The sequence below is a fragment of the Thermobia domestica genome, chromosome 12, assembly GCF_964235325.1.
Source record: "Thermobia domestica chromosome 12, izTheDome1.hap1.1, whole genome shotgun sequence".
NCBI lineage: Eukaryota > Metazoa > Arthropoda > Insecta > Zygentoma > Lepismatidae > Thermobia > Thermobia domestica.
In genome coordinates, this window is record NC_137465.1 from 188,646,955 (window position 1) to 188,666,906 (window position 19,952).

Consider the following 19,952-nt stretch of genomic DNA (forward strand, 5'->3'; position numbering starts at 1 on the left):
TTGATAAAGTTGATACTTTCAAATATCTAGGATCAATATTAACAGACGAAAATCATATTCACGAAGAAATTAAATGTCGACTAAAAGCAGGGAATTCGTGTTATTATTCGGTTCAAAATCTCTTGTCGTCGCGAATTCTGTCAAGGAATTTGAAGTTTAAAATATATAAAACGATAATCATGCCTGTTGTTCTGTATGGTTACGAAACATGGTCGCTTACTCTGAAGGAAGAACATAGACTGAAAGTATTTGAGAACAAGATCCTGAGACGAATATTCGGATCCAAGAGGAACGGGAATGGAGGAAACTTCATAACGAGGTACTACATAATTTATACGCTTTACCCAACATTGTTAGGGTCATCAAGTCTAGGAGGCTTGTAGCTAGAATGGAAGGAAGTAGAAACGCTTTCAAAGTCTTAACTGGAAGACCAATCGGAAAACGACCATTAGGAAGACCTAGGCGCAGATGGGAGGACAATATTAAGATGGATCTCGCAGAGATAGGAATACAAAGTAGAAACTGGATCCAGTTGGCTAAGGATATAAGTCAGTGGAGAGCTTTTGTGAACGCGGCATTGAACCTCCGGGTTCCAAAGGCCATAGAGTTAGTTTTAGTTAGTGTGTAAATAAAATTTTTTTATCTATCACGATTATGTTCTATAGGCTAAAGGAGACATATAATTTTTATGAAAGTGTTTTAATTCGGAATGAAAATGTTGAACGAAATGTGAAACCCTCGAGAAAACTCTTGGACACGATGTTAACTACCTTAAATTCACTTAGACCGGGATCTAACCACGGACCAATCCTAAATATTAAACTGATTCTAGTTTAACCTTTTTCTTCTAAAATTTAGAAGACATTTATTGATACCTCAAGCTTCCAGCTTGTTGTATGTTGAAGGTAAAAATCGTTATTAACAGTTATTAACGATTTGTAAATAAATAGTGGCAGACTATAGAAGAAAATCACATCCACTGGAAAAGATGAAGAGAACACGAAGATCCATGAAGGATTCCGACCGCCGTTCCACAGGTTCTCCCTCCAAAGGGTGGCTATAAAAGAGCAGGTCGAGACCAAGAAATCTTCAGTGCCTTGTACTGATCATAACCTACTTCCGAGACTATTTGGACTAGGACACCATCCTATCAACCCGAGGCAACATAGAATGCCAAGAGGAAATTTTATCCATAGAGAAGATTTTATTGAGACTTTGTGTAATAAATGTAGACTATACGACAGTTTGTAATGAAAAGTGGAGGGCTGAAACCTATGTACTTTATTGACTCTACCTAGAGAATATTACAATAAGTTACAGCCTGTTAGTGGTATGCTTCATGTGAGTTCGCGGCAAAACTTGTTAAACATTGTACTGTGTAGAAGATAAATGGTAATAGCTGTTTGTAGATAATATACTGCGTTAATGTTGATCATTTAATAAATTATATTTTACTTGACATGGAATAAATATATGTGCATCTCATATAAGCAATTTACAGCCTTATTTGTACATTTAATAGGGCCCTTACATTAATTATAAACAAGAAAACATGTTAACGTTCAGTATAATCACAATCCAGTTTCAATTAAAAGTAGCCAGGTACTTGGGCAGAGAACGTAGCGGAGCAAAGAATGTTAACGATTAGGAATTGGCATTACTCACGGACTGAGATGGTTTTGTATTGTAAATAGTTCTTTTGTAACACAACATACAAGTCTTAAAATGAATAGATATGTTTGGTGGCCCAATGTATAAAATAGTACTTTAAAAATAGTATTTTTTATCTAAAACCAAAATTATAAGTCTAAAAATTAAAAAAAAATTAATTGGAAATCAAATATAAATCTTAAAAGAAAAGGTAATAATATTACTTTTCTACTAAAACTATAAAATTCGAAATCTATTAGTGTAAATGCTGCTTTGAGAACCCAATATAAAAGAACAAAAGTCAATAAATGTGTTACCCAACCTAAAATGAAAAAAATAAAATAATATAAATAGATGTTTCTTAAAGTCAGCCTATTAGTCTGAAAGCCGGTGTTGATTTAACTTAGCCCACAAATCTCAAATTTATAAAATTGATACAAATGTACTTTAGGCATGCAACATGTTAAGTTACCAATAAATTCTATGCAAAGATTATAGCAAACTAGATATTTCATATGACGGGGCCGCGGTGGCTCAATGGTAGAGCGTTCACTTCTGGTGCTTGGGGTCCAGGGTTCGATTCCAGCCCCCGCCAAGCGAACTTTGTGGTGGACAAACACCGTATGAGTGGGTTTTCTTCCGTTTTCTCCCACTTTCTTCATTCCACCTTTTCATCTGCACCGTCTCCTTTAGCCTAACCGGCATAACCGTGGGACGTAAAACTCAAAGATTTCATTTCATTTTAGATATTTCATATGAATACTTGAATCCTTTTCCTTGTTTACAGATTGTTAAGGGTATTACATTAATTCCCAGGAATACATTTGTTAGTAGTAGACCTATTTATTATCTACAGCAGGAGTTCATAACTTTTTCCCCTGACGTAGCAACTTATTAAGTATCATCGTCATCAGAGATATTCTGCCATTATTGGCTGGTCACTTGCCGCAATTGAAAAGTTTCTATGTTACACAGTCTTCCGCTAACTTCGTCTTCATGTACGATTTTTCTGTTTTGATATCGTCCATTAATTGTAGTCTCCCTCGCCCTCTCCCTCTCTTTCCTGCCACCATACCTTCTAGCATGTCTGTAATGATACAATTCTTTCTTAGCCAATGTCCCAACAAGTTTCTCTTTCTCTTCGTAATAATATCTAAAATTGTTCTTTTCTCCCTCACCCTTTGTAATACCTTCTCAATTCGTTTTCTCCTCGAACTAGCATTCTTCTCCACTTCCACATTTCGAAAATGGCCGGTGTCAAATATAGGAGGGGAGATAATAGAAGAGCTGACTAGTTTTCGATACTTGATAGTATTATTAGTGATAATATGAAGTGAGAAAGTGAAATAAAAGCAGAGTTAGGAATGACGGAAAAAGCCTTCAGGAGGAAGGAAAGTTCATTTAGTGGGATATTTAATACAGAGGATATTGATGTTCCAGTATTCCAAATTATTCTGGGAAAGTCATATATATATATATATATATATATATATATATATATATATATATATATATATATATATATATATATATATATATATATATATATATATATATATATATATATATATATATATATATATATATATATATATATATATATATATATATATATATATATATATATATATATATATATATATATTCTGATTAATCAGATGAACAAAGATATCAGTAAAGTTTTAGGTTGGATCTTCAACTCAGCCATACTTTTTTTTTTAGCTCAAGCAAGAGCATATTTTCATACACCTTTACAGAAGTCGTGCGTACCACCCAGCAGTGGGTCACGTACCTTTTTGCAGTACGCGTACCACGGATTGAGAAACTATTATCTATAACTTCATTAATATACATCAGTAATATGAGGGTAAAACCAATAAAAAGTATTTAATGGGTTTATGGAACACGTATTATTAAAACAAAACATTTTTCAAATCTTTGTGCAAGTAACGCGTAAAAAGACTCGTGTTAAAGATACTTACTTGTAGACCCCTATTAAATTTTAATAATACACCTGATGAACTCGGTGAACCAAATGCTGTAAGTAATAAATTGTATTGGATAAACAAAATTGTTTGTATGTTTTTATTATTATTATTTATTTATTTATTTATTTTTGCAAATTAAGATTGGTAAAACAGTGTTACACGTAATGTACTGTACAATAGATTGTTTCTGTACCCCTTGGAAGTTTAAAGATTTTTAGACACTGTCTTTGAAATTAAAATTAAAATTTTAAGTCCCATGGTTATGCTGGCTAGGCTAAAGGAGACGGAGTAGTTGATCAGAAATGAATGAAATTGTGGAATGAAGAAAGTGAGAGGAAACGGGAGAACCCTGATAAACCCCACACATACGGTGTTTGTGCACCACAAAGTTCACTTGGCGCGAGCTGGAATTGAACCAAGGACCCCAGGCACCACTACCACACACTAAAATTGTGCCACCGTGGCCCCTGACACTGTTTTTGAAATTCACACTAAAATGAAAAATTATGAAAACAATATATGTTTATTTTTAATCGTATATTTTTTCCTGTTTTTGCATATTTGATTTGATTTGATCTGTGATTTTAGCGTCCTGTTCAGCAGGACCTACAAATTAACATGAGGTCCGAACCACATAAGCTCCCACCGGGAATCGAACCCGAGTCTCATATTTATAAAATAATGAATGAAATTTTCCTATCCATGTTTAAGAACTAATAATAATACATAGGTTGGGTATATAGATTCGTTACATAAGTTTTGAACAGTCATATATACTATATTGTTCTACTCCTTTAGCCTACCCAATATAAGGTTAACCATTAGAGAATGCTAAATAATTACTAATGCAACCAACACGTTTAAAAATGGATTCAATTATTTGTTCAACAACACTGTAAGTTTGAAATTTTTGTGACGAAAATTGCTTTTACAAGTTATTTCATTATAGCCATTTCGTAGATAGGATCCTATAGATCCTATTCAAGAATTTTGATAAATTCTAAAGTCAGGATTACTATTTTAAAATTTAAGTCTATTGATTTAAATTAGAAAACCGTTAATGTTGTTAAAATAAAGTCAAATGATTTTTTTCTTTAATTTCGAGCGATGATGCAAGAAAATGTACCGTGACCGTGAAAAAATTCGAATTCGAAATTTCAATGGATTTACTTACACATTTCATGGCTTCAACACGCCCAAAAAAAAAAAGTTATTTTCCGATGTCTGCTGTCTGTTCAGTTTGATGTGTGTGAATATAATAGTCACCTACTGTGGTTCAACGCATCCGGATCAAATATCAATATTACGCTTAAAAGTTTAAAAGAAAATCTCCCTCCAAAGAGATTTTCCCATTTTTAGTAGGGAGTTTACTGAAGAGTGAAAACAACACAGCTCGATTTGATTTTGAGTTTAACGTCCCTTTCAGCAGCGAGGCTATATGAGAGAAAAACAACTCGAATGTTAATCTTTAAATTTCATAAATCAATATTTCATTAAAAATCCTATTTATAGCATGATATTAGTCTGAGAAAGGTCCAGAAGAGGTAGAGTTTACTTTTTGAGAAGTGTTTTCTTCAGATTATTTTCTCAGAAACAACATCGGTGATTTTGTTAATATTTCGTAAATATGTGTTTCGTGAACAATCTTCTAACATTGTATAAATTATTTTCTTGCGAAAAGTTTGCATCAAGTACTTTATACTTGAAGACGAGTTCTTTTTATACAATTTTCTCAAAAACGACTCACATAACTTTGTTCATATCTTATAAGTAAATATTTATTTCATTGACAATACTACAATGTAGATTAAGTTATTCCTCCTAAATAAATCACAAAAAACATAGTTTACTCTTGGAAACTAAACTTTTTCTAGGACGATTTTCTCAAAAGCGACCCGGGAAACTTTGTTCGTAATTCATAAACAAATAAAATTAATTAACAGCTTTATATTATGGTATGTCATGACTTAATTTAAGAAATGAAGGCGACAAAATTTACTACAAGAGTCCATGCCTCTATTTACTATAATTCACCTTGTTGGAAGCGACTTTTATCAATACAGGAAGTGAACTACTGCTGTATCTCAGTCAGCGATCAAAACTTCAGGCAATATCCTACTTCTATATTTTTTGACATGCCTATCACGCCTAATATTTTCCGTATCTACAAAATTATTTTCTGTGGTAATATTAAGACATGAAAACGTCAATTATCGAATACTGGCTACAAGTGGAAGCAAAATTTTACCTTCTAGTAAAACATGGAGGTAATCCGCTCTATCTATTAACAACTCAACTAATCAATTTAATATTAAATCAGTAGAAGCAATCTAATAAAACGTTTGATAACATTTTTGTAATCTAAAGGACTATAAATATCTTTTGAAATAATACTTTTAATGATTACAGGAAGAATATTTATAACCAAAACCGTTTACTAGTCAAGAAATTTAGAATAATTCCACCAACTGGTGTAGAGAGGACAGTCCTGAAAGCTAAATTTCAGTTGGTCACCCTATTCGTAAAGTTATTGAGAAAATAAATTGTACGGTATATGGATACCAGTGCTGTTATTATTAGGGCATTATTTGAACAATTGATTGCTCGAATATTGGTTATTAGAATAATTGTTCGAATATTGGAAAAGAATATCTGAGTAACATAAGAAAAAATTTCCTATTTAAAAAAATGAATGGATATTGGATCTACATTAGTGTGCTTAAATTACTAGAATATTCTAATGCGAGTAATTTTAACAACGTTAATATATACATATTTTCTGCTAATGACTACTAGTAAAATCGTAATCTCAAAACAATATCCATCAATTTAAATTACATGCAGTGGCGGATTTTAAAGGGAGTCATATCGTTAAAAGTTATGTTGTTTTACTGCTACAAGCTGAGGGAAGAAATCTGTATACAACAATTAGTGCATTACGTAAGCTTTCTTCAGTTTGTAGCGATACAATTAAAATTCTAAAGATGTGATTTCCTTCAAGAGCCGCCGCTGATTATATATATATATATATACATATATATAATTTTTATACAATGCACAAATTTCAAATTTTAAAATATAGTTTAAACTGAAGATACCTCAAAAATTGGTTAAATAAAACGGGGAAAAAAGAAAGAAAAAAGACAAAATATTTATTCTTTTTTAAAGTAAAATTTTTAATGTCGGAATTCAACTTGCAAATATTTTTTTTAAGTATAATTGGCTCCGTATATAGATAATTATATACACAAGACACATGTATACAATATGTACAATAATGCTGAAAGTACTTTCTTTTCATGTATTATATAGGAAAATGGTAGAACAAGGGGGAGAAGCTTTGAACAATGGATTTTTTCTTCAAGGTACATTCACACAGAAATCTACTTTTTTCTTTGACAACATCGAAATTTATGTTTTTTTCTTTTTTTTTTAATTTATAGTACAAAAAACTGAAAACAAGAAGATGGAAATGTACTGAATAAACGTGAACACATATAAATTATTAATTAAATCTATGGGAAATACTCAGAGTAGGTATGAAATAACTCTACAAACAAAACATGATGTATTTGATAAAACATTAAAATGTAAACCAATATTCCATTTTCAATATCCTGATACTAACATTAATTTTGAATTCTGTATTCAAATTAGGAAGAGAAATTTAATTAATTTTGATGATTGACAGTATATAACTGAGACAAAAAGAAAATAACACACCACACAGAGCTATTAAATGCCTATCTATTTTAACACAGAAGTATATTTTTTAAAATAATTTTCGCTGTAAACATTTATGCAAACAAGATTGTTAACATAATGTTGTAACATTCTAATAAACACCCTGGTAAACATTATGTAAACATTCTTGTAAGCATTAATGTAAATATTCTAGTAAACATTAATGTAAACATTTAAGTAAACATTAATGTAAACACAAATGTTAAAACATTAATGTAAACACAAATGTTAAAACATTAATGTAAACATTTTTGGTAAAAACAAATTTAACAGAAGTGAAAATGAAAAAGAACTAATTTTGTTTCAGAAATTACTATATAAATGTATAACAGTTTATGCAGGTCAACACTGAAGTAGACATACAAGTAATGGAGCTTAAAATATTTTTTCATTAATTAAGTCTTAAATAATAATTACCTAAAAAATACTGTTTCTGTATATTTTCTTTAAAACTATGAAAAAAACAGTATGGCACACAGACATGTATAGGAATTGATTGATAATAGAACATGACTCTTTTTTAAATATTATTATTTTCATTTAATTTTTAAATAAGATGATGGGGGGACAGTCATTATGTTTTGCTGATGATGAAAGCGACTTGTAATACATAATTCGACAACAACAACGAATAGGTTTGAGAAAACTGTTATTATGGAACAACCATTATTTTTATTTTTCCTATAGCAATCAGAGCATAGACATTTTCTCACTAGAGCACACAAAATACTTGATTTTTCTTCAATGTTTATATTTTTCTTTAAGTATCCATAATTATATCTTACTTTCATGTTTTCTTTAAAAGATAAATAAATAGTTTTTTCTTTTTTTACAATTCCTTTGGAAACAAACATTTACAGGAAGAAACAGATCATTATTATTAATATTATTATGAATTTTGGTAATGGTAGTTGGTGGTAGTAATAGTAATATTATTATTATTATGAAAAATGCACATTAATATTCATAATACAGTCTTTTTTCTTGTTTTGGTCTCTGTACACGTCACAAAAAACATTTAAAATTATGTTTTTCTTCTATTATTATAATAATAAAAAACAAAGTTCACTATTTTTTTAAATATAGTTTATAGTAAAGTGACTTTTTTTCTCTTTACGATTATTTTCTTAAAATGAACTTTGGCATATTCTCTCACACGCACACATACAAGAAGGTAAAATTGTTTTGCTTTTCTTCTCATTTCAGCGACTTCGTAATAGTTTTTTTCTTTCTCTATATATATTCGTTTTTACTTTTCAAAATGGCACAAGTTCCTTTCTTGTTATCTTACTAGACGATTATTCACTTCTCACATTTTTTTGTTATTTTTTGTTTTTTGTACAAAATACTACTGCAGTATTATTAGTCTTCGATATTCTCAAGATTCAGATCCGGAGCTACTGCAGTTATCGTTATCGTCAAGCCGACCGCCAGGTGCGCTGTTGTTCTCTGGACTAGTTGAACCTTCTACTGATTGATTGGTTTCCTGTTTCCATTTTGTGACGTGGTGTGAGTTTTTCTGTGCATTCGCTGCAGCCTGCGCCTTCGCCTCCTCTTCTTGTTGCATCCTTTTGTGCTTCGTTCGTCTATTTTGGAACCATACTTTAACCTGAAACGACACAAGGAGAGAATCATAAACAATTAAGATACTGTCAAGCAAAAGTTCAACTGATACATAGAGAAAATAAACCATTAAGATATTATCAAATAGTCAACTGTTACAAGAAGACAATCAACAATTAAAATATTGTCAAGCAAAGATTGAATAAAGATTGAGAAATAAACAATTGAGATATTTTCAATTAAAGAATCAACTGATAACAGGAGTCAATAAACAATAAGATATTGTCAGCCAAAAATTGAACTTACACAACTAGAAAATAAACAACTAAAATATTATCAAAGAGTCAACTAATACAAGGAGATAATAAGCAATTAAATATTGTCAAGCAAAGATTGAGCTTATACAAGGAGACAATAATAATAATAATAATAATAAGCAATTAACATATTATCAAAGAATCAACTGATACAAGAAGACAATAAACAATTAAGATATTGTCAAACAAGGAGTCAGCTGATGCAAGGAGACAATAATAATCAATTAAGATATCAAACAAAGATTCAACTCATTCAAGGAGACAATTGACAATTATGTTATCAAACAAAGATTGGACTTTGCACTCACAAAATTATTACACTCAGAAAATAAGCAATTGAGATATAGTCAAACAAAGAGTCAACTGATAATAGAAACAATAAGCAACAAGATATTGTCAACCGAAGATTTCACTTATACAACGAGAAAATAAACAGCCATAATAAGGTCAAACAAAGAATCAACTAATACAAGAAGATAATAAACAATTAAAATATTGTCAAACAAAGATTGAAGTGACACAAGGAGACAATAAACAAATACGATATTGTCAAGCAAAGATTGAACTTATACAAGTAGTCAAGTTGCAATTATAAGCAATTAACATATTTTCAAAAGGTCAACTGATACAAGAAGACAATAAACAATTAAAACATTGTCAAGTAAAGATTGAACTTACACAACGAGAAAATAAAACAATTAAGATATTGTCAAACAAGCAGTTAACTGATACAAGGAGATAATAATAAACAATTAAGATATTGGCAAGGAAAGATTGAACTTATGCAAGGAAAAATAAACAATTATGAAATTGTGAAATAATCAATCAAGTGATGCAAGAAGACAGAGAAGACAATAAACAATTAAGATATTGTCAAATAAAAATTAAACTGACCCAAGAAGGCAGTGAACAGTGAAGATATTGTCAAGCAAAGATTAAACAGTAAGTTTCATTCACTAATTTTAATTCAAGAATCAGTTAATTTAAAACGAAGATTGATTTGTAATTTAAGGCATGTAGTATATTAATTGAATAAGTTTAAATAAGTAAAGTAAGGGTCTTCGCTAAGTTCACCCCTACTTTCTTAAATTTTAGTCAACATAAAAACAATGAAAAATATTTTTAAAAATTAGAAAGTATGCCAGATGGTATCTGCAAAATGCTATTAAGTGAACAGATAATTATGTTCAAGACCTTTCATTTAGCCTGACTCAAAAACTTATGTATCCGGCAATTATAACCTAATGATGAATGCATTTAGATTCTTGACTTATAAGTAAAAATCATATTTTTGGACTATAAACAAAAGTAAGATCTTTGGGTTATAAACAAAAGTAAGATATTTGGCCTATAAACAAAAGTAAGATTTTTGGCCTATAAACAAAAGTAAAATCTTTGACCTATAAACAAAAGTAAAAATCTTTGGCCTATAAACAAAAGTAAAATCTTTGGCCTATAAGCAAAAGTAAGATTTTTGGCCTATAAGCGAAAATGTTTTTTTTTTTTTTTTTTGTCAATAAGCAAAAGTCAGATTTTTGGTCTATAAGCAAAAGTCTGGAAATATTTATTAATTTACTTAATAGTATTTTGCAGATACTATCTGGTACACTTTCTGATTTTTTTAAAAGAAAAAAATCCTCATTGTTTCTAAATTAATCATTAAAATTCAAGAAAGTGAAGTTAGCGTAGCGAAATGAGTTCGAGATAAAGATCCAAGTAAAAACTTTTTAAAAGAAATAATTTAATGAGCATAAACAAGTAAATATACTGTAATTGAAGTAAAAAATGTACTTGTAAATTGTGATAAATATTAATTCAATGAGCATAAAAGAAATGTTCATTCTTTTTTAATTTTGTCTATTTTGGGACCATATTTTAGCTTGAAGAGAGAGTAAAAAGTGAAATTGTGGCAGTAGCTAGGGATTTTTGTCGTTGTTTGAATTATGTCGAACTTTTGTAAAAGGTACTACATTACGTTCTTCCATACCTTATTTGAGAGCGTACATATTTTGGGGGGAAAGTGTGACATGTGTACCTTACAAAAATTGTGAATAACAAAAGAACAAAGAAGAATGATGTAAATTTAAAAAGAAGTCATCCAATATTTAAAAAAAATGATACTAAGTAAACTAGCAGATAGTTCTACCTATTTTCTTTAAGTTTACAAATTTAATAGCATTTCGTCACATTCATTGGTCCTAAAAACTCTGGACCGTGCAAAATATCTTTAAAATATTTATTAATTTAGCGTGTCAAATTATATTGAATATTAACTTATTTACAAACATTCAGAAACGGGTCGTAGGGAACGTGGTAGAAGTTCGTTTCCTAAAATAATGTTTTAAATTTACACTCAGTAAAATGTCTGTATTTATTATTTTTTTCAACAACTTATGGGCTTATGACTTCTCTTAACTGAATTTTTCCACGGAAATACTAGTGTGAAAAGTATATATATATGAGATTTCATTATTTCGTGATTCAAAGAATACACACGCACACACATACATACATTATTTAACACAATTTTCAAGCTAAAATTTTAAACACAAAAAAAAAAGAAAAAAGAAATATCTCGAGTAACCGAGAAAGAAACTGAAAATATTTACTCATATTTCTTTAGTGAAGAAAACGAAGTTCGTATTTCATATCCCAGCACATTACAGAAATTGTATTAAGATTTCATTCCTTTTAAATGAAGGAATTTCAAGGATCACGTTTTATGGATCTTGTTATTTTCTAACACTATCTCTTGGGGAAAAACAAATGACCAGTACTCAAGTATTAAAAACATGTATTGACATGTACGAGGGTTAAACGAATTTTAAATTTTACATAAGAGATTTTTTTTTAATTATTATGTCATGATGTCAGTTATAGACCTAGTTTGTGGTTTAGATTGTTTGCTGTCTTCAGATACCTATTTAAATTACTAATATAGCTTATAAAACGTGACACAAAAACTAGAAAGTAAATAATAATAATAATAATAATAATAATAATAATAATAATAATAATAATAATTATTATTATTATTATTATTATTATTATTATTATTATTATTATTATTATTATTATTATTATTATAAACTCTCATGTAAAATGTCAAATTTATTCATGAGCTATCCAATTTAAGATATACACATAATTTTAGGTATTAAGTTTTATATTCAACCTGTATCAACTTTCAAAATAAATATAAATCAAACTTATGATTATCGAACTCATTTTAAGTTATCTTATTTATGGGTTTAAAATTAGTTTCAACATGTGTCAACTTTCAAAGTTAAGTTTCAAACAAAGTTTTTGAAATATTTCATAATCTCGCACTTCGAAAAAGTTGCACTTTTAATAATTAAGTGTAAACTTTACTCGAAAATTCTGTCGAGGAATTTGAAACTAAAGATATATATAAAACGGTAGTCATGCCTGTTGTTCTGTATTGTGCAAAACACGCTGCTTACTCTGTGGGAAGACCACACACTGAAAGTATTTGAGAACAAGATCCTGAGACGAATATTCCAGAGGGACGGGAATGGGGAATGGTGGAAACTTCATAACAAGGAACTACACATTTTTTACGGTTTACCAAACATTGTAAGGGTCATCAAATTTAGGAGGACTCAGTGGCCAGGATGGAAGAAAGTAGGAACGCTTTCAAAGTCTTAATTGGAAGACGAATCGGGAAACGACCATTAGGGAGATCTAGGCGCAGATGGGAGGATAATATTAAGATGGATCTCGCAGAAATAGGAATATAAAGTAGAATCTGGATCCAATTGGCTAAGAATAGGAATCAGTGGAGAGCTTTTGTGAACGCGGCATTGAACCTTCGGTTCGGGTTCCACAGTCAATAGAGTTAGTTAGTCTTTTAGTAAACTTTACAGCAAATTTTAAATTCCATTTTATGACTTGAAATGCACACATTATAGTATATTTTGATTCTACATCAAAACTCGCATGTTTCTTTTTTTAAAAAAAGAAATTTAAACTCTTTTTTTTTTTAATGTTATATAGCATAAATACATAACAATTTTAATTGAACTTTTATTTAAATATAAGGATTAGATTAGAATATACAAGCATTAACCGAAAGCTTCTATCGTATCATGAGGGAGGAATATATATGTGGGTGTGTGTGTATTTATGAATATATGTGTGTGTGATTTTTGTTGCCTATAGAATATCGACACTAATTGATTCCGCGTTACGTAAAATCTCTGTAAGCAATGCTGATCACCTCATCACGGTTACTAGCACGAAACGAATTTTCTGTTGAACCCCCCCCCCCTCATGATGTAAGCATATCGACCATTCATGCTTTTCATATATCTTTTCTCCCCTTACTACCACTTCCGCGAATCAGAACATCACATTTTATCCCTCTCCTTAGAAAAACAACCCATGCTCTTCTGGCGGGAAAGAGGCAACCAAAAATCAACACTTTTATATCCTAACACAGGGTTGCCGGATAAAGAAAAATGATTATTGATAGATCACAGTCACTAAGAAAAACTTACGATTTAAAAAAAAAAGAAAAAAGAAAGAAAGAAAAATATTACCTGACTATAAGAATATCAATGTGTGTAAACATATATGTATGACGCAATAAGTTAACCTTTAATGCAACGTGTTATTAATTGATTTAATCAGTTCGTCTGCAGAACTTAAAAAAATAATCCACAGCAGAGTATTACAAAGGAATATACAAAGGAAAACTTTATCAAAATCATTTGAAGTATATTTAGTAAGTTTCCCAATGTCATTGGCTGTTATATTTCATCACCTTATAAGCTACTTATAGCAAATCATGTATCTGTTTAACATGTTAAAATGCATTCCTTCAAAATTATTATTAATATGCTTACTTTTAAAAATGAAAATGAAATTAAATCTATGATTTTTACGTCCCACAGATAGGCTGGCTAAGCGAGACGGTAATTATGAGAAATGAATGAAATGGTGGAATGAAGAAAGTGGGAGGAAACGGGAGAACCTCGAGGAAACTCACACACATGGTGTTTGTCCACCACAAATAGTCACCTGGTACGGCTTATTGAAATATAATTACAATTCCGACACACAGTAAAGAATCAAGGTTCTTTTGAATACAAAGATCTTTTTAGGCTTACGTGTATAATTGGGTTATTCTAGGGGATAGATACAGTTTAAAATGGAATTCGAACCACTGTGATGCGTGCACTAAAGACACCCCTGCTAGCCGCCACTAAACCACTGCGGACGGGCTAGCTTCAAATTCGACTTGTTCACCAGTTCAATTTGGAGGCTTCGTATGCAGACCTATTAAGAAAATATATACGGACCTTGCAACCCCGATTTCTTAACGGCTATGAAACTTATTACGTCGAATGTGAAGTGTATTAGAGCCTTGTGAAAAAGAAGTGTAAAAACAGAGTGACAAAGAGAGAAAAAGAGAGAGAGAGTTTCTGTTAGATAGTGTAACTAGTGAGGGAGATAATAGTTCTATTTCGATAGGCAGCGAAGACAGCCCACTGTCTACTTTTAGCTATGTTTGCTTAAGGATTTTGCTGCTTGCTCCCTTCACAGAAAATTCCTCGCCAAGTTCTTCTTCACGCTTTTATCAATATTATTTTTCAATCTACCGGCAAAGTTGAGCGCTTATCCTTCTATGATGAGAAAAAGGGAAGCTATGCTCTCTATCTTGCCGCCATTTAGGAAAATGAAACCAGCACATACACACACATACACACACAAAAAAAGAGAAGACACAAAATGGCGACACTTGGCGAGACTAGCTTCAATGAACATTGATCGATATGTTTTTATTTAGTCTACTTTGGGAAATAAGCCATTAAATTAATATATTTCACTTTTCACATACAAATAATGAGTGAACGACAATGTTTTGGTTACATATCTGAAAGAACGTTTCAAAGTACGACTTGAATAAATCTCAAACCTGAAGTCTGACCCTCAAATTTAGAATCTGAGACCCAGCACGAGCTCAAAATGTGCTTCCTATATTTTGTTCCAAATTTTGCCGGAGTCCAACTGATATTCAAATTAAGTTCGAATTTCAAGAATCTTCTTAACTTTCTGAAATTCCAAAAAATCTAGTTTAACGCCCCACGATTATGCCCTGTACAACTGAAGAAAATAAACAATTAATGAAATAGAAGAATTACGAAAGGAACTGATGGAATGAGAGTGTAGGAGGAAACTGGCGAACTCCGAAAGAACCGAAGAAAACTATTTTGTCCACCGCAAACTCACATGATCTGAGATCGAACCAGGAACATTTCGCACTGATGGTGAGTGCTTTACCACATAAACACTATGACATTCAGAAATTCGGGTTTGGACATCTCATTCCCTCCGACTGTTAGAAATTTCGATTATTTTCATTATTATTATTATTATTTTACAGAATATACTCGATGTGCCATCAAAATAATACCATATGTTTTCAAATTTTCGGTCTGAAATTCAACTAAAAATCTGAAACTAAATACATCAGATGCCCGAAATCAGCTTCTCAAGACTGATATATTAGTATACTGTGATATATTAGTATACTGATATATTAGTATAGTACATATTAATATACTGTGGGTGCTAAATCCATATCCATCGGATGAATACAATATGATTAATGTAGAATAATTATTTCATTTTCATTTAAGTATTCCATTCTCTCTTCTTTTCTTTACGTGGAAATTTACTTTCTAGGAGACGACAAACATCACCGTACCACGTAAGACAATCGCTGGTTTTCACAAAGTATTTTGTATTTTTTTTTTTCAAAAACTTGAAGAAACTAAATAATAACACTGAAAAAATTTACGTTTTATAATTTGTATTCTCTGAAGTTATTACCTGAAAATTCTAAAATATTACGTTGGAAAAGTTTAATATTTTGGTTTTAGCATTTGTAAGTGCTAAAAAGTTACGTTGTAAAACAACTTTCTGAATTTAAGCATTTGCAAATGCTGAAAAGTTACGTTGTTCTTGCAAAAATTTAACATCTATTTGTTTACTATTTTTTAAGTGCAAAAAAACTAAAATTTTCATATTATCTTTTATTTTTTGCAGTATTTGAAGAAAAAAAATGAATATACACTGCTAAATTCAGCAAACATCTTGGAGTAGCAAACATCTCTACATCACGGCTAGACACATATTTCTAGCCCATAACATTAATCAAATTGGGCTTTTTCTGTTGGGCTCTACAAGAACATTAAAACCAAACACATACTAATTAAATCCAAATTAATTACATTAGAATGAGTGATTAGTCAGTTCAAAAATAAATTTAAGAAACAAAGAAAGTAATCTTGATTTCACACATTTTATGTTTTGCGTACGTTGTAAAGCTTAACTTTTAGATTTAACTATTTTGATTTTAGTATTTATAAATACTAAAAAGTTAAGTTGCAGATGTTTAACTTAATGAATTTTAGTATTTATAAATGCTTAAAAGTATTTTTTTTATTTGTAAAATTTTAACATTATAGTTTAGTTTCTGTAATACTTGAAAAAAAAATTGAAAATACTCCTAAATTCAGAAAACTTTTTGGAGTATATTTACGTCACAGCTAAAGATAATACTTTTAACATAATCCTATTCGTTTACGGTACTTAAATTTTGACACTATAAGATCAAATTAGACTTTTTCTCTTGAGCTTTACAAGGGCATTGAAACCAAACGCGTACTAATTAAATAAAAATTAATTACTAGATTTGATTAGTGTGTGATTAGATAATTCAAAAATAAATTTAAGGAACAAGATAAATAACCTTGATTTTACGCACTTTATGTTTTGTGTATGTTGTAAAACTTAACTTTCTGAATTTTAATATTCTATAAGTTTAAAAGTTATGCTATAAAAGCTTAATTTTATTTTAATATTTGTAAATCTGTAAAAAGAGACATTAAAAATTGCAACATCAATTTTAGTATTTGTAAGTGCTAAAAAGAAGTAAAATTGTAATATTAATTGTAAAATCTTAATATTATTGTTTAGTTTTTGCAGTATTTCAAAATATTCTGAAAATACACTGCTAAATTCAGCAAAGGTCTTTAAGTATATTAGACACACACTTTTAGCATAATTCTGTTCTTTTAGGGTAGTACTTAAAAAAAATTTGACACTATAACATTAATCGAATCAGATTTTGTTGTTTTGGGTTCTAAAAGGAAATTAAAACCAACTCGTTCTAAATGGGTTATTCAAAAAGTGCGCAGGTTTTGGAATTTTTTGGTAAATTTTTGTTTCTCGGTTGCCGACATTGTTTTGTATTGTTGCGTTACCCACAAACATTCCGATTGTCGCTTTAGTCTGAATTTCTTGCATTTTTTCAGTCTGTGTCTAGCTATGGACCAGTTTACTACAGCGCAACGTGTGTGCTAATTGTAAAAACTTTCTTCAAAACGGAGAAAGTTATATAGTAACTGTCAGGCGACTTCGCGTGGTTCTAGGGTGAAATGAGGCACCGAATGAATCAACAGTTCGCAGACTTATGGAAAAGTTCGTTGAAATGGGTTCAACAGTGAACATTAAAAGTCTGGGCATAGTGATCGTTCTGAGCAAAACATTGCGGTGGCTCATGACAATGTGGCTGTTAGTCAGATAGTCACAGAGAATTTTACGAACAGTTATTGCACGCCAGCGCAGTAGAGGAGGTCATACACACGACGTCATTCACCATACCTGAAATCGGAATGTATGATGAACATGTTTATGAATTTTGGTAGTGTTTTTTCATAAAATAAAGTACATAATTTGATGTAATAAAACCGGCGCGTTTTTTGAATAACTCCAGTTAAATTAACGTCTAAGAAAATAAATTTAAGAATTAAGAAAAGTAATTTTCAATTTATGTACTTTATGTTCTGCGTACCGAAACCACCATATTATATTGTTCGAGTTTACAATAATGTCGGTACAGAATCTATGATAACATCTCTGTGAAACTGTAGTCAACCGTAACGAGGAATATAATTAGTATCAATTAACACTAATTTAACATTCAATTAATATTAACCTTCATATTTTAATAATGTAAGCAGTATTTAAATCGTTACGCTTCAACCAATTTAATAATAATGCAATGGTAGAACATTTGTCAATTTTTTTGTACAATTTTACTTTTCAAGTTTAGCACTATTCAAACCATTACGATGGAAGTAATTTAACAATGTTGGTATGGCAAAATTTTTGTCGTTGATTCGCCGTAATTTTATTTAAAAGTTTCTTATAGTATAGGAAAACTCATTCATCTTTGAGGTTAAGAGCGTAATTGTAGAGTTTGTAATAAAGAACAAAACCAATCTTAGAACGGAAGAAGTAAAGCTGACAATTATACAAGTCATTTTAAAGTCATTAACTTGTCCAAAATTACAAAAAAGACACATAATGACTATCTCTACCATCGTTCCCCACTTTTTATACTTTTTTTTAGGGCACAGAGGTTTTCCATCTTCCCCTTATGCCATATAGCTTTCTTTTATTTACTTTTTGCGGAAGCTGATCTTCTTTTGTTACCAATATCCTCTCGCTAACGACCGTCTCATCAATAATTGACGCTACTTTGTCCAATGGATGCTACAAGGGGTTCCAGTATGTCGACAATCACATTACAGTGTTGCAAAATCATGTACCTAAAATAACTTCTAATTAATTATATTTGTGAAGTGATTTATAAGTTTAGACTTATGAAACAAAACAATTAATCAAAAAATGTGAATCAAATTGTGAAAAATGCAGATCAGTTAATTAGGAAAATATAATCACTTAAGATTCTGTGAACAAGGAAATTAATGAAAATATAATCATTCCACTCACACATACAGTATATATTTTTTTTTTTAAATTTTAATGATTGTAATTTCCGTAATATTAAGAAAATAATTTATTTAACGCTTTATATGACATATTATAATGTATCATAATTTATACATAGTATTTAGAAATGTATCAAATGATGCACTTTGCTGCATATTTTTATTTTCTATTTTTTTTTTTTTAAACCCAATAGTAGTAGGCTAATTTGTGGGATTAATATGTGTACAGTATTTACGTATTTTGCTTATGCAGGTCAAGCATTGACTAGTTGATTGGTAAAAGTCTCTTACTACCAAGTATTCATGGAACGGAATTCACTACGATGTGCATTTTTATCCGAGGGCCTGGAAACTTACTCCTACCGGGGATGAAGCCCCAGGCCATAGATCAGCCATACCACTGAAATCAAAATTATGTTTTCGGGGCTAGCTTTGGGTAAGTTGTCTCGCGGTTATCTCGTTTCTTCCCAAGTGTCTTGGTTAGAATCCCTTTCGGAAAAAAAGATATTTGAGATTACCAAAGAAGAAGAAGAAGTGTATAGTTCAGGAAGAATTGAGCTTAAGTGTGTAAGAAAAGTACTGATTGACTAGGAACAACAAGAATAAGTTGTAATGGCGAACTTTTTATGATTATTAACTTCGAGTTTCTTAAACCACAGTTTATTATTATTATTATTATTATTATTATTATTATTATTATTATTAGTAGTAGTAGTAGTAGTAGTAGTAGTAGTACTAGTAGTAGTAGTAGTAGTAGTAAGGGGGCCACAGTGCCTCAGTAACAGAGTATTCATCTCTGGTGCATTGGGTCCCTGGTTTGATCCCAGTTCGCGCTAAATGAGCTTTGTGGTGAACAAACACCG

The 19,952-nt window shown here is 30.4% G+C and overlaps 1 protein-coding gene across 1 annotated transcript in view; it reads right to left on the reverse strand.

Annotated features, from left to right (window-relative positions):
• Positions 1–6,789: 6,789 nt before the first annotated feature.
• Positions 6,790–19,952, reverse strand: part of LOC145666901 (uncharacterized) — a 165,496-nt gene continuing 152,333 nt past the window's right edge. Inside the window, exon 3 of the mRNA XM_081734492.1 lies at positions 6,790–8,991. Within this exon, the coding sequence (XP_081590618.1) occupies positions 8,761–8,991 (231 nt within the window). The 3' untranslated portion in view covers positions 6,790–8,760. The remainder of the gene's footprint in view (positions 8,992–19,952) is intronic.